Below are 14,855 nucleotides of genomic sequence, written 5' to 3'. Positions count from 1 at the left end.
AAAATCCTTTTTTTGCATTGGTCTTATTTGATATTCTAATTTTCCGAGATACTGAATTTGGGACTTTCATTAGTTGTCAGTTATAATCATCAACATTAAAAGAAATAAACATTTGAAATACATCAGTCTGTGTGTAATGAATGAATCTAATATACAAGTTTCACTTTTTGAATGGAATTACTGAAATAAATCAACTTTGTCATGATATTCTAATTTTATGACCAGCACCTGTATGTATGCATGTATGTATGTATGTATGTATGTATTTATTTATTTATTTATTTACTGCGGTGGGTTGGCACCCTGCCCGGGATTGGTTCCTGCCATGTGCCCTGTGTTGGCTGGGATTGGCTCCAGCAGACCCCCGTGACCCTGTGTTTGGATTCAGCGGGTTGGAAAATGGATGGATGGATGGATTTATTTATTTATGTTTCTCTACTGTTGGTACTGTGCAACAGTCATTAGTCTTTGGGAGACATGCAAATAAGATTTTATTTGTAGCATGTACACATCACAATCAAAAGAACCTTGGAAAAATGTTTTACAAATTAATTTATTTTTGCTCATTCACACCCACTGGTAGTGCCTTGACAGAAGTCTCTTCCTTTGACAACAACACACTTTATTTGTTCAGCTTTCCACAAGGTGACGTTTACTTCTTGCTGCAGCTTGAAAACACACACAAAGTTTAAGTGTCCATCCTAAATTGTTTCAATATAAGGAGAAGCAGCAGTGAACCTGTGGTCTGCACTGGACTGGACATTTTATTTAAGGCTGTAGCTTCTCTGGAACTCAAAATGTGGAAAATGACAGATTGTTTTTACATGTTGTTTGATTGAATACTCCTAGTGAGGACATTTCTTGGCCACTACACATTCTGATTTTTGTAAAACTGTTACCACTATTGGTGAACTTTTTCTTTAATATTTTTCTTCCCAGTAAAAATCATGTAAATACGACTTTTGATTTCATTGTTCCTTAAACTGTAGATTAATGGGTTCATCATAGGGGGGACCACATTACCAATTATTAACATTGTATTGTAGACTTCGATGGACATCTTGACTCCAGCCCCTGGTAAAATATAGGATGCCAGCAATGGAATGTAAGAAAGCCCCACCACAAAGAGGTGAGTGACGCAGGTGCTGAAAACTTTACTGTTTGCATCTAAAGTGGAGATTTTTAATGCCACTAGAAAGATTCGGGCATATGTGAACAAAACAATTATCAGTGGGAAAAACCCTAGAACGATTACAAAACTGCTCAACAGAAGCAAATATTTGGGGTCGTTGTTGCATGAGACTTGGACCATGTTAGAGTAATCACAGTAGCAATATGGCAGGACATTGGTACGGCAAAATGAGAGCTCACAAGCAAATACCAGAATTGGTACGTGGAAGAGAAATGCAAACAAGGGCAAAAACAGGACAACAACCCACACAATTTTTTTGGTGACTATTGATGGATAACGTAGAGGATACATAACTGCAACATAACGGTCAAGAGCCATGAAAGTTACTAAAAGTGACTCCATTAGGTTGATATTCAATATAACATACATCTGCATCAAACAGGCTCCGTAGGGTACTAGAGACGAGTCAATCTGAAGTATGGTGATGAGTCTCGGGATGATGGTGTTACTGTTCACTACGTCTATCACCGCTAAGGTACTTATGAAGATGTACATGGCGGAGTGAAGTTGCCGGCTCATTTTTATTACCACAATTACTAGAAGGTTTCCAAACATGGACGCCAGGTAGATTACAAGTAGGGCAACAATGGTTATACTTCTCTGGTCAGGTCTGATTTCACAATGCAGTACAAAGTCTGATACAGAAATGGTGGCGTTGACCATTATATCAGCTCCTTTTATTCAGCTGAAAGATGTAGAAAAAAATCAATTAACATAAGAGTCTATTATGCTTATAAGAAACTGAAAGGACATTAGAAAGAGACTACTTAATATACTGAGCATTTGCTGTATGGTTCATTTTAACTAGGAGGTGGCTTTACTTAGAAATGGAAGCATTCAGCAAAATACAAAATTAATACAGCTGATAGAAGGTAATATCTGCCAAAGGGAAAAAAAATGATTATTTTCAGTATTATAGCATATTAATATAAAGATCTGTCAAGAAACTAGGATGTGAATCCTAGAAACACACAATAAAAATAATTAAATGAATCGCAACATTGTGGTTAATTAGTACTGTTTCAACAAAAAGAGTCAAGACAGCAAGTCACAGAGAACCCATTAGCAAAATTTTTAAGTAAAATTTAAAATTTAAGATAGCCTGCATTAAAGCAGCACAATATTCTTGATTAAGACCATAAAAGACGTTGCTGGTGGCAAAAGTGGCGCAGTGTAAGTCAAGGCATGAGACATGGCCATCGGTCATCCAACTTAAAGCATTCCAGTTGCTGCAACTCTGTTGTACTGTTATGGTGACCGCAGTTAGCTCTTTGTGTTAAACTAGTGTGATGCAACATTTTATAAAATCTAACACGGAAGATGTTACTCAAAAAATAGAGAAGAAATGTGAACATTGGAGCAATTTTTGAAAGAACAGGCCCTCAGCTCAGGAAGGCCTACCAATCCTCTTCAAATGCCGTAATTTATACAAAATAACATCAAGTTCAATATTGAAGATCCCTAACGTCCTGTGATCCACCACACACATTGGTAATTTAGTCCATGTATATATGGTTCTCTTTGTGAAGAAAACCTTTCCAGTATTCATATGAAATGTGATTGAGTATCCAATTGTGTCCCCGTGTTCTTGTTGAAGAATTTATTTAAAGTAACAGCTGGGATCTACTATGCTATTTCCTTTTATAATTCTAAAAACTTCAGTCATGTCCTTTCTTAATCTCTGTTAGCGTAACCTTATAGATTCAACTCCTGCAGTCTCTCCTCATGGCACTGACAAAAATGAAATACATTTAAATCATGTTTTTCTTTTTATTTAAAAAAAGTACAATATATTACAATATACTTTAAGAATAAGTATACTATAATATCTTGTATATTGAAATTTATTGTAAAATATGAAAATTATTGCAGTTTTTATATCTTGGTATATTTTCCAAAAGATTAAAATTAATCTCAATATATTTTTTGAAACTCAGAATAAAGTACTGTGAAGCTCAAATCAGAAAATTTATTTTTAAATGTACCATTAATTATACTGTAGTTATACAATAAACTGTAAATGTACATATATATTTTAAAGTATATAAATATATATTTTTCATATTGTATATTGCTGCATATTTTAAAATATATTGACCTGCCATTAAAAATATTATCCAATAGATAGCTCTTAGGTGTTTCTGATATTGAGATGCATTCTACACCAAATTCCATAATTTATAACTTCAGTAAGAAGCTGAAAAAAGTAAGTCATAAGGTTGTGACCTGCAACATTCTGTCACCAATACAGTACTTAGTTTATAAATTGTAATTAGAAGTAGTCAGTTTCAAATAAATTTTATCTAAAGAGCTTTTTTAAAATTTTTTAAGATTCCAGCTTTTAGATTTGCCAAGTTATCGTTTTTTGATGATTATAGCTTGGTTTGTATTATACTATCCTTTATGAAAATTAAATATTTTTCAATATGCTGACAAAATATGTATATGAAGCAATTAACATAAGGAAACATATTCAGTTTGAATATATATTTTTAAAATTATATCGGAAATACAAGAAATCATATCTTTCTCTTAGTATATTGTAACAAATACATTTTAAATTATATTGTTAATAAGACATGAAGTAGACTGCGGGTCCTAATCAACATCATATCATCGATGACTTATCTTTTTACCTGAAAAACCTAAGTACAGTCGTTCCAATGATTCTAATTTATTTTTAACTCCCTGTAACTCATTAGAATTTATTCAGGTCGGTCGCACCACCAGCATATGTAGGTTTCAATGTAGAGATCTGCTAATTACTGTACTTGGTTAATAATAAGTTTATTTGTGATGTGTCACCATGCGATTTGCTGTAGAACATTTCTCAGTATCAGAGACTGATGAAACTTTCAATGGCAGGTTAACATATTTTTAAAATCTACTGCAGTATACAAAAATTAAACTAGACTTTACAGTATCCTTCAAAAAATGTAATAATTTTTTTAAAAGTATCTTACAGATTTTTAAATATATTAGAAAACATGTTTTTAATAAATAATTTGCAATATACACAAATGTCAATAATATACATATTTTACAATATATTTCAGCTGCGGTGGGCTGGCACCCTGCCCGGGATTGGTTCCCTGCCTTGTGCCTTGTGTTGGCTGGGATTGGCTCCAGCAGACCCCCGTGACCCTGTGTTCGGATTCAGCGGGTTGGAAAATGGATGGATGGACAATATATTTCAGTGTACTGCAATATATTGTAATATATTTACCCTTGAAGTATTTCAAAACATATTCATATTGTTAATAATGTATTTTTAAAAACATACTTCACATGTACACTATTTCTTTTTTGTAAGGGATGCTAAGTAAGAATGTACACCATTACACTAGTAGAAAATGTGCTTAAGAAAGGATGCTATAATGTTCTGTACCCATTTATAGTTAAAATTGTTGGCCTGACAGTAGATTTATTCATTTCCAGAAACGAATATTAAAGATACATTTACCAAATTGATAGTACTGTAATTCTATTGTTTTAACAGCTTTTCCTGAAATGTTTAAAGATATCCTTATTAGAGTACATGTTTTAACACAGATTACATAGCAGCCTACATGTGATGACACCTTCTTGAATGACTTTTAGAGAGTTACAAGGTTTCATGGTGAAGTCTGTGTTTCATTTTTTCCACGTGAAAATATCAGCAATGAATGATCTTTCAGAATCATGGGGATGGACACAAATTGTATTGCATGTCTTACATAGAACTAATCTGCAGATATGTTTGTTACAACATATTATTGAAAATATGTTTTATTATATCTTAGATATAATGTTCAAAATATATATTTGAACTCCATATCTTTTACATTATACATCCACATCGTTTGGGGCATATTGCAATTTATTTAATTTTCATAATGCAGTTCATACCTCTCAGTCCTGGAATCAGCCTAGTCGCTCTCCTCTGGACTTTCTCTAGTGTTGCTATGTCCTTTTCGTAGCCCGGAGACCAGAACTGCACCGAGTACTCCAGATGAGGCTTCACCAGTGTGTTAATTAACTTGACCGTGACCTCGCTGACTTTTATGCCTACACATCATGATTAATAACCTACCATCCTATTAGTCTTCCAAGACCGCTTCTGTACACTGCCTTGATATAGAGAGTATCGACCCCTACTTTCCACTTTAAATATATTTTACCTCACAAAAAATAAAGAATGCATACAAAAAGCAGACCAGGTTTTACACGGAGATGACAAAATCACCTACTAGCATTGGAAGGCTGTTTCTTTAGTTGCTTTCTTGTCCTCGTATTCACTGCGGTGCTTCTTTTCTTTTTTTTTCAGTAATGTAGTTGCTGTGCTATGGTTGGGAACAACCCAAATCTCATATTTGCTATTATTGCATTTGGCATTTTAATATCATTTCCAATGCTTATACCTTTTTCCCTATAACACTTTCTGATTCCCTATGTACCAAAGCACCACATTTTTAAATAACACAGTAAAGACAAAAATGAAACGCTGATGACAGTGCAGACACAAAAAAAGTTTCTAATAAATTGTATTTGGTCGCCTCCAAGTGGCTTATCTGCTGCCAATATTTAAATATATTTCATTTCACTTGGGGATATACTACTGTTTCCCGGACCTCTCTGAGGAGAATTATGGCCCAAGTCTTCCACTGCATATTAGTGTTGCACAGTTGTATTGGCAAATGAAAGCACATTGGAGAATTAGCTTTATTTTGTTGTATGAATGTACGTGGCATTTCCCTGTACTCTTAATTACAGGTTCATTCTTTTTAGAATGATTATTTTTTACCAGTACACATGTTACAGTGCTCTGAACCTGCAATCAGTGAAGGACACCATGCAAGAATACACTGAATTAAAATCAAATTATCCATCTTTTCATCCCTCCACCCAATCATGAATTCATCCATACATTCAATCTGTAAGTCCACTTACCCTAAAAAATAATTGTAATGGGCCACTGTTAACATCACTTTTTAATATTTATGTATTAGTCTGTGAAGTCTAATTGTGACAGTGATCATTTTGTTTCAATTGGTTGTACAGCTTTCTCTGCACACTTGTGGAAATATGGTGTGTTTGTGGACACCACGGTACAGTTTTGATCTCAATCAGTCTGTTTCTCTTGTTGTTTTCTAGAAGTAAACATGGCTGTTCTGTTCTCTGTTTTCACCAAAGAAGGACAGCGTGCATTCATCTACTCTTTATGGGCTGAAGGTGTACTAAAGGTAGATATCGATAGATTGTGCTTTACCATAGTGGAGTGTTAACAAATGGATTAAGAAGTGCACAAATAGTCAGACAAGTGTTAAGCACAAAAGATGTGCACTATCAATAACAACTAATGCAATATCTAGTTGTTGGACTTGTCAGCTTTGACAACTGTCGTTACTGATTTTGTCGCCCGACCTTGTCATTTTACATGACTGAAGAAATCACTGGACATGTCAGATTTAGAGCATGTGTGACAACTTTCCAACACAGTTGTATTCGCCTATTTTTGTGACAGCAAATAACATGCTGCCTGACAGAGGCTGTGCTGTACGAATTGTTAACAGGCATGGCCAGTTTACCCACAGTCTCAGGTGTTTTGTTTTTTTTTTTCATTCTGTCATGGTTCCTAAAAACAAGAGACATCATATAGACGAGCTGTTTCTGTGGTCCTAAATACAGCGTTCCTTATTCTTCATTGCTGAATTAGATGCATTGTACATCTGGATGAGCATTCATTGTTTATCAGCTCTCACCAACACAGAGCCGCCCCTACAACTAACGACAAAATCAACCCTGTTTAATATTATTGGGGTGAGTCACTGGGTATGTCAGACTAGAATTCATGGTAACAGGCTGTCACCTGCCTCTAGCTCACTAATGAAGGCTAAAACTGAAAATTGTTGGAAAATCATCTAATGGGACATGGCCTTAAGGGTGCTTTCCTGATGCCGGGATGTCCTTACAATAAAAGGTGACACATTGACTATATCGTATTTGAACATTAGAGCAATCTAGATGAGAACAGGCCATTCAGCCCAAGAAAGCTCTCCAGTCCTAGTCACCTAATTAATCCAAAATAATATCAACTCAAGTTTTGAAGGTCTCTAAAGTCCTTCTATCCACCGCACTACTTTGGTCTCTTATTCCAAGTGTCTATCATTCTTTCTGTAAAGAAAAACTTCCTTGGGGATTAATAAAGTATCTATCTATCTATCTATCTATCTATCTATCTATCTATCTATCTATCTATCTATCTATCTATCTATCTATCTATCTATCTATCTATCTATCTATCTATCTATCTATCTATCTATTTTAGTATTTTTCCAAGTTTCTAACTGATTTCTTTATGGAAGACTTTACTATTTTGTAATCATTTGTTATTAGTTATTCATGTATAGCATTGTAAATTATAACACACACCCCCTCATCTCTTATAGTATGTGATGAATAATGCCATTAATGACTGAAGATGAGCATTAGAGGTTTGCATCATGACTGGTTACAGGACATTTGTATTGCCATGCTGGCAGAAATTGGCCACCTGACCTTATCATTGGACTTGTGTTTAGAAACGTAAAACGGTTTGGTGGCAAATGGGTGACAGACAACTCAGTGAAAAGACAACTCGGTGATAGTCAACTCGGAAAAAGACAACTCGGCGAAAGACAACTCGGCAAAAAGACAAAAGGGCGAAAGACAAATCGGCGAAAGACAACTTGGCGAAAGACAATTCGGCAAAAAGACAACTCGACTCTAATGTTTGTGTGAAATTTACCCTAAACAAGTTTCCGACTGTGTCCCCATGTTTTTGATGAACTCATTTTAAAATAGTCTCGATCCACTGGACTAATTCCCTTCATAATTTTAAACACTTGCCATCAACTAAGTGATAACAAAAAATGTAAATAAATAAATATTAATTTTATAAAAGAAAAGCAGCAGAGAAAACACATTCAAAATCATTTAAAATAAATTTTTTGAGCACAGGATCTTGACAACGTTAATGTATCACATGCTCTAATGCGAAGTAGGTAAGAGGTCTGAATGAGAAGTATTTAAATGAATAACTGACACCAGCAAGAATTTGCACGGTGCCTGTCTCTCTCTCCATTTCACATCCTCACATGGAAAGTGTGACTGTAAATCCGGGGCCATCAAGAAAGTAAGTGGGAAATTCTTCACTTGAGCTTGAGCGGAGTCCCATGCTACACCAGTTAGTGAGAGGGTCTCTGACATCTTCTGTAACTTGGACGGTATCACATTACATATCGACCGGCTCTTAGCTTCCCCCAAACTTATACTGAGTACATAGCAGCAGTCCTTATTGTTTAGTTTCTTTTTTTTTGCAGAATGTACTTATAATTTACCAACCTAAATGCATTTGGTAAGGAGTGATAATTATTTCAACATGTAGAATACTCGCATGATTTTATATATTTTTATTGTATTGTGTTGTCTGTGGTATACACTTAGAGGTATATACTCATAACTTGGCACATTTTTCAAAATATACCATTTTTTTATTGAGACAATTTATTGGACTGTGTACCTTCTCAAACAGAATTCAGACATTTCTAAAATAAACCCATTAGAAAAAAACTTTTGCAACGAGATATATTTTATTACAAGAAATAAATATCTAGCCATTCTTACATTTTTAATATAAAGTGTGAGCACGGGTCCGAACACCATCAGACTAACACCAGCACTTTACAAAACACACATTTATTTACACAAATAAAGTCCACACAACACACAGTGCTCCCCCACCAATCACCCTTAACACGGGCCTTCCTCTCAAATGTCCGTGGGCCGCCTTTCCTCTCCTCACGGGAGCTTCGTCCTGTTCCCGCTTCCGACTCTAGCTCCCTGATCGGAGTGAGGCAGCCCCTTTTATTTCCAGGGGCCTCATGACGCTCTTCCAGCAGCACTTCCTGGTGTGGCAGAAGTGCTGCCCTTGCACCTGGAACCACTCCGGGTGTTCCTGGAAGGTCCTTCCTCCACCTACCCAGGTGTGGCGGAAGTGTCGATCTCCCGGGCTCCACAACGCTCGGGTCGCCCCCTGGTGGTGGGTTTGAGCCTCCTTTGCTCCTTCCCTGTGGTCACCTCAACATCCAGGGCGGTTGCCCCCTCATGGTCCGGGGGACATATAGACTACCTCCTGGTCCTTCCAGGCGTCCCGGCTGGGTCTTGCCCCCAGCCTCCTGTGACAACAGGTAGCCTTTATAGTTTTGAATCTCTTTTACCATCAACTAAATCTTTAACATGCTGAATGGGAGTGCAGCTGGATGATAAATTGGACTGGACTGCCAATACTGATTCTCTGTGCAAGAGAGGACAGAGCCGGCTATACTTCCTTAGAAGACTGGTGTCCTTCAACATCTGTAATAAGATGCTGCAGATGTTCTATCAGACGGTTGTGGCGAGTGCCCTCTTCTACGCCATGGTGTGCTGGGGAGGCAGCATTAAGAAGAAGGACGCCTCACACCTGGACAAACTGGTGAGGAAAGCAGGCTCTATTGTAGGCATGGAGCTGGACAGTTTAACATCTGTGGCGGAGCGATGGGCGCTCAGCAGGCTCCTATCAATTATGGAGAATTCAATGCATCCACTAAACAGTATCATCTCCAGACAGAGGAGCAGCTTCAGCGACAGACTGCTGTCACCGTCCTGCTCCACTGACAGACTGAGAAGATCATTCCTCCCCCAAACTATGCGACTCTTCAGTTCCACCCGGGGGGGTAAACGTTAACATTATTCAAAGTTATTGTCTGTTATACCTGCATTTTTATTACTCTTTAATTTAATCTTGTTTTTGTATCAGTATGCTGCTGCTGGAGTATGTGAATTTCCCCTTGGGATTAATAAAGTATCTATCTATCTATCTATCTATCTATCTATCTATCTATCTATCTATCTATCTATCTATCTATCTATCTATCTATCTATCTATCTATCTATCTATCTATCTATCTATGGGATTACAACATTGTGCATTTTATTTAAACTTAACACAAAGTTATTTGCAGGTAAACGATTACATTTGTATGTGCGATAAAGATAAGCACAAACTACAAAAATAGAGACACTTTATTTTCATGTTACACATTTTTGAGATTCTGAAGTTTGTTCAGTAAATTCACTTATTTTAATGATTATCTGAAATATCCAAGCCTTTGAACTGACAACAGAAAGCTTTACTGATATTCTAAATATTTTTTTTAATCACAATTACACTATACTATTATTGTCACATAGATGTTCACATAGATGATCTTAAATCACTTTGATTTGTTTGCCCCTTATCAGTTAAAATATATAGCAGTAAAATATTTAAAGTGGAACAACTCATTAAATTGTGAAAAATGATAACTATATATGCATACATCTAATATGTAAAGCTGAATATTTGTTTGTATGTCTTTATCCAGAATGCAAATCTACTGCTGTTTCCTTCAAAATCCTTATTTGAACAAAGGAATACCATATGCTCAGCATTTACTGGTGCCCCCACTCTTGGCAGAATTGCATGCCCCCTGCTTGTGTTTGTCTGCTATGCAAACCCACACCATTAAACCTATCTCTTGTCAATATTTACACAGCTGCCATAAATTAGAGTCCTCCACAAAGACAAAATGGTGTGAGGTTTACTCAGGCAGGCTATGATCTCCACTGGCCAGCAAAGCAGAGCTTCACCTTAACTCACCTAGGCCCCTAAGTCTACTTGCTGTCTTCAGTTGAAGCACATCCAAAAATGGGGCTCTAGCAAAACAACTATAAATATCACCAAAAATATAAGAAACACCCCAGCAGGAATGACAAGCAAACTCTCAGCTGGTATTAAAAGGACAAACACAGAATCTATATAAATGAAGATCTATTAACCAAAATAGTAAAATACAAAGTAAGGCTGAAACAAGCAAAGAGAGACACAGAGGAGTTGCCTAAAAGGACAGCCAAAGCAAAAAAAAATCCAATATGATATCCAAAAAAACCAGAATCCATAAAACAAAATGAGAAAAAATTGAAAATGATTCCCAACTCCTGAGCCTTCTCCGCCAATTTAAATAGCCTAACAGAGGGCTCAGGACTGGTGACGTCAGTGTGGTTCTGCGCCGTGGGGCTCCACACTCAAAAGAACAAGGAATACAGGCAAATTTAAGGAGACTATACACAGTTTCAAAATCAATATGAAAATAATTAACAATTAAAATAACATATAGACAGGAAAAATAACTCAAAATTAATAAAAACAACAAAGAAGCATTAAATTCACACAACTTAAAACAATTACATAACAATATATTCCCCATGTGTACAAGAAAACACTATAGGTAATGTTATGTTCCAAAATTAAGTTTGTGCCCCCACCCTGGGCAACCCCAGGTACCCCCAGCTAATCTAATATATAAGACTCATCAGGTCTGTGCTTCTGTTCTGTATCTATGTGTACCTGCATGCTAGACTGCCAGGACATTTTAATCCTACTATAACTTGATTTTTTTTGTATTGCCCTTGTATGCTTGTATGTGTAATACTTTACATTTACTTACATTTAATTTCATTGTTCACAAATCTGCCCAAGCCTGTGTGCTGTCCAAGTCTCTCTGTAATGATTCAACGTATTCAAGATTATCTACTAAGGTATAGTTTAAACTTTAAATGCCATTTTCTTAATTGTGGGGTTAGTCTGGTAGTTGGGACTGGCTGATTAAGGGTGATGCAACTTTGGACAGATTGGTGATGGACCTCACCTGCCGCTCATCTGTAAACTCTTTTCTTCATGTCTGGAACTCCACGTCTGAACATCTTTTTATCTTCCTTTGTCAGTGCTGTGAATTTCACAGCATATTTTCACAACATTTTTTGTGAAGCAAGACTCTATGCTAAATTCACCCAAAGTCCTGGCTTATCACAATATATAGTGCAATGTTAGGAGAGCAAGACAGAAGCCAAGCCTGGGCAGGAGGTAGGGTTCGCTCCCACACTACCAACCTTCGCATCTTTGAGATGACAAATGCATGAAGAAATTGTTCTAATTTGGGAGAATGTTAAGGGTAAATTTCACACAAACATTAGGAAGTTTTTCTTCACACAGATAACCCCACAGATACCTAGAATAAGCTACCAAGTAGTGCGGTAGACAGTAGAACTTTAAGGTTCTTCAAAACTTGACTAGTTATTTAGGAACAATTAAGTGGATAGGACTGCCAAGATTTGTTGGGCTGAATGATCTGTTTTCATCCAAATTGTTCTGATGTGCTAAAATGTTTATCATGTGCAAACTCATTATAGACAACAACTAGGCTGCAGTTCTCACCTGTACCCAGGCGTTGTGAGGTAGCAGGACTGACAGGAATCTTATGCTTGTTACATTTATTTTTAATGAAACAAATGAGTAATTATCAGTTACCACTGTCTACTAGAGGTTAAAACATATTACCCTATTTATATTGGGAATGTTCTTTCTAGCAATACAATGCCAGTTGATAAAATGATTAATTTTTGCTTGTTGTTTGACCCGCTGTATCTACTGATACTGGCTTTCGCCCCATAAAAAGCTTTAAAATGCTCTTTTTTATTTCTTTATTCCTGAAGCTATAGATTACTGGATTTAGCATCGGTGGTACAACATTTCCGACAATCACCATTGTATTATACGCCTCAGCAGACAAAGTGACACCTGCTCCAGGAAGAATATAACATGTTAAGAAGGGAAAATAGAAAAACCCTACAACCAGCAAGTGAGTGAAAGTGGTGCTCAAAGCTTTCTTTTTTCCATCTGCAGATGTGATTTTCAGTGCAGCAAGAACAATCCTAGCATAGGAGAACAAAATTAAGGCGAAAGCCACCAAACCAAAGACAGTGGTATTATTGGTCAAAAGGCTTAAGTATTTGGGATCTTTGTTACACGCAACACTAACCATTGTTGCATAGTCACAGTAACAATAAGGTAGGATGTTTGTCTGGCAAAATGAAAGTTCAGATGCAAAAATGACAAACGATGTGTTTAAGAGGAAAGTAATTACGGGCAAGAGTAAAACTACTGCCCAAGCAAACTTCATGGTAATGATTGAAGGGTATTGTAATGGATACAGAACTGCCACATAACGATCAAGGGCCATAAATATCATAAGTATGGATTCCATCTCCTCCAGATTTAATATAACGTACATCTGCAGCATGCAGGCTGCATACGGCACAGATGATGAATCGAACTGAATGTCTGCCAGCATTTTTGGTATGAGAATTGTACTGTTGGCCAAGTCTATCACAGCCAAGGTGCTGATGAAGATGTACATTGGAGTATGCAGCTGCTCGTTCAGTTTTATCACCAGTAGCACCAGCAGGTTTCCGAAGAAAGAGGCCAAGTAAATAAAGACAAGAGAAGCAATAGCCAAAGTCCGTTGATCAGGAGTGATCATACAGTGCAGCACAAAGTCTGATATGTTAAAGGTGAGGTTATTCATTGTGCCTTTTTCCTCAGCTAGAAAGTGAAAAGAAGAAGAGTAGATTAGAAAACCATTTTCATTGGTTCAAAGAAATACATTTGAAATCCTTACACATCAACAATAATTATTGGCAATCTCTTAATAACAAGTTTAGCATTTGAATAAAACCATTGAAAATTACTCAATATTGTATTGTCAATTATCAAATGCAGTCGCTGTAGTTGCAATTAAGCATGCAGCATAAAAGAACACTTGTGAAAGAAGACTATGTGTCTTTAACTGCTTTATTATAAATCTGTGTCTGATAGAGACAGGACACCTGACCAACAAGGGGCACACATACCCATCAACACTCACTCATGCCGGGGCACTGATGAAATCCACTACACATTTTTTGGGGATGTGGGAGGATGTAGGAGTTAGAATACCTGTATAAAAAGCCACACAGACATTAATTAGGCATTTGAGAAGCAGCACTACACACTGTGCTGCCCTTTATTGGCAAAATACTACACCAGAACACTATTATCATACAGTAAAGCAATGAGCGAAGTTTAAGGTGTGGCCTGATCCCACCAACGGGTGCTCTATGTTACTAAGCTAAACTTCCAAATAAGGGTCATTTTTTTTTTCCTCAAAAGTTTCCTTTAAAGCCACAGCTAATGCAAATCTATATATATAAAATCCCTATGTGCGTCCAGGTGTCCGTGTGTGGGTGTCTTCTGGTGAAGTGCGCATGCGCAGGGCACGGTGCTATGCGCGATATTACTGTCAGAGAAAGTCAGAGGCGTTTTACGGAAATACAAACCAGTATTACTGCGAGAGGAAATTAAAGGTACACAATACAGTGACGCATATTACAACCACATACAAGCCAGTATGACTGTCAGAGGAGATTAAAGGCATATTATCGACGCGCACGCCTGTATTACCGCCAGAGAAAATTAAAGGTATATTACGGACGTACGGACGTATATTACGGACGTACAAGCCAGTGGACGTACAAGACGGTATCCTTCAATAAGGGCGCGCACAAAAAGGCGAGCCTCAAAAGGACGACCTCAATTGGGCGCAGCGAATAAAGGAGCACGTAAATAAAGATCTGCACCTGTTACTCTTCACATATTCCAGAGCCATTTGAACTAAATTATCTACGCGCCTTTATTGAATAGAGCCGTACAAGACAGTATTACTGTCACAGAAAATTAAAGACACACAAT

The 14,855-nt window shown here is 36.9% G+C and overlaps 2 protein-coding genes across 2 annotated transcripts; both read right to left on the bottom strand.

Moving 5' to 3' along the window:
* Positions 1-901: 901 nt before the first annotated feature.
* On the bottom strand, positions 902-1,855 carry LOC114641210 (olfactory receptor 1E5-like). Its single transcript, XM_028790298.1, has one exon. It carries the CDS (start codon positions 1,853-1,855, stop codon positions 902-904), a length of 954 nt encoding a protein of 317 aa, XP_028646131.1.
* A 10,826-nt stretch (positions 1,856-12,681) lies between these two features.
* On the bottom strand, positions 12,682-13,653 carry LOC114641209 (olfactory receptor 1496-like). Its single transcript, XM_028790297.1, has one exon. It carries the CDS (start codon positions 13,651-13,653, stop codon positions 12,682-12,684), a length of 972 nt encoding a protein of 323 aa, XP_028646130.1.
* Between the last annotated feature and the right edge of the window lie 1,202 nt (positions 13,654-14,855).

The sequence above is a fragment of the Erpetoichthys calabaricus genome, chromosome 4 (assembly GCF_900747795.2).
Source record: "Erpetoichthys calabaricus chromosome 4, fErpCal1.3, whole genome shotgun sequence".
In the NCBI taxonomy this organism is placed as follows: domain Eukaryota; kingdom Metazoa; phylum Chordata; class Cladistia; order Polypteriformes; family Polypteridae; genus Erpetoichthys; species Erpetoichthys calabaricus.
The sequence above is the reverse complement of the archived record's forward strand: the minus strand, read 5'-3'. Positions and strand labels throughout refer to the sequence as shown.

Excerpts from the sequence above, each read along its gene's own strand:
- LOC114641210 (XM_028790298.1), bottom strand. The coding sequence starts at position 1,855 with ATGGTCAACGCCACCATTTCTGTATCAGACTTTGTACTGCATTGTGAA.
- LOC114641209 (XM_028790297.1), bottom strand. The coding sequence starts at position 13,653 with ATGAATAACCTCACCTTTAACATATCAGACTTTGTGCTGCACTGTATG.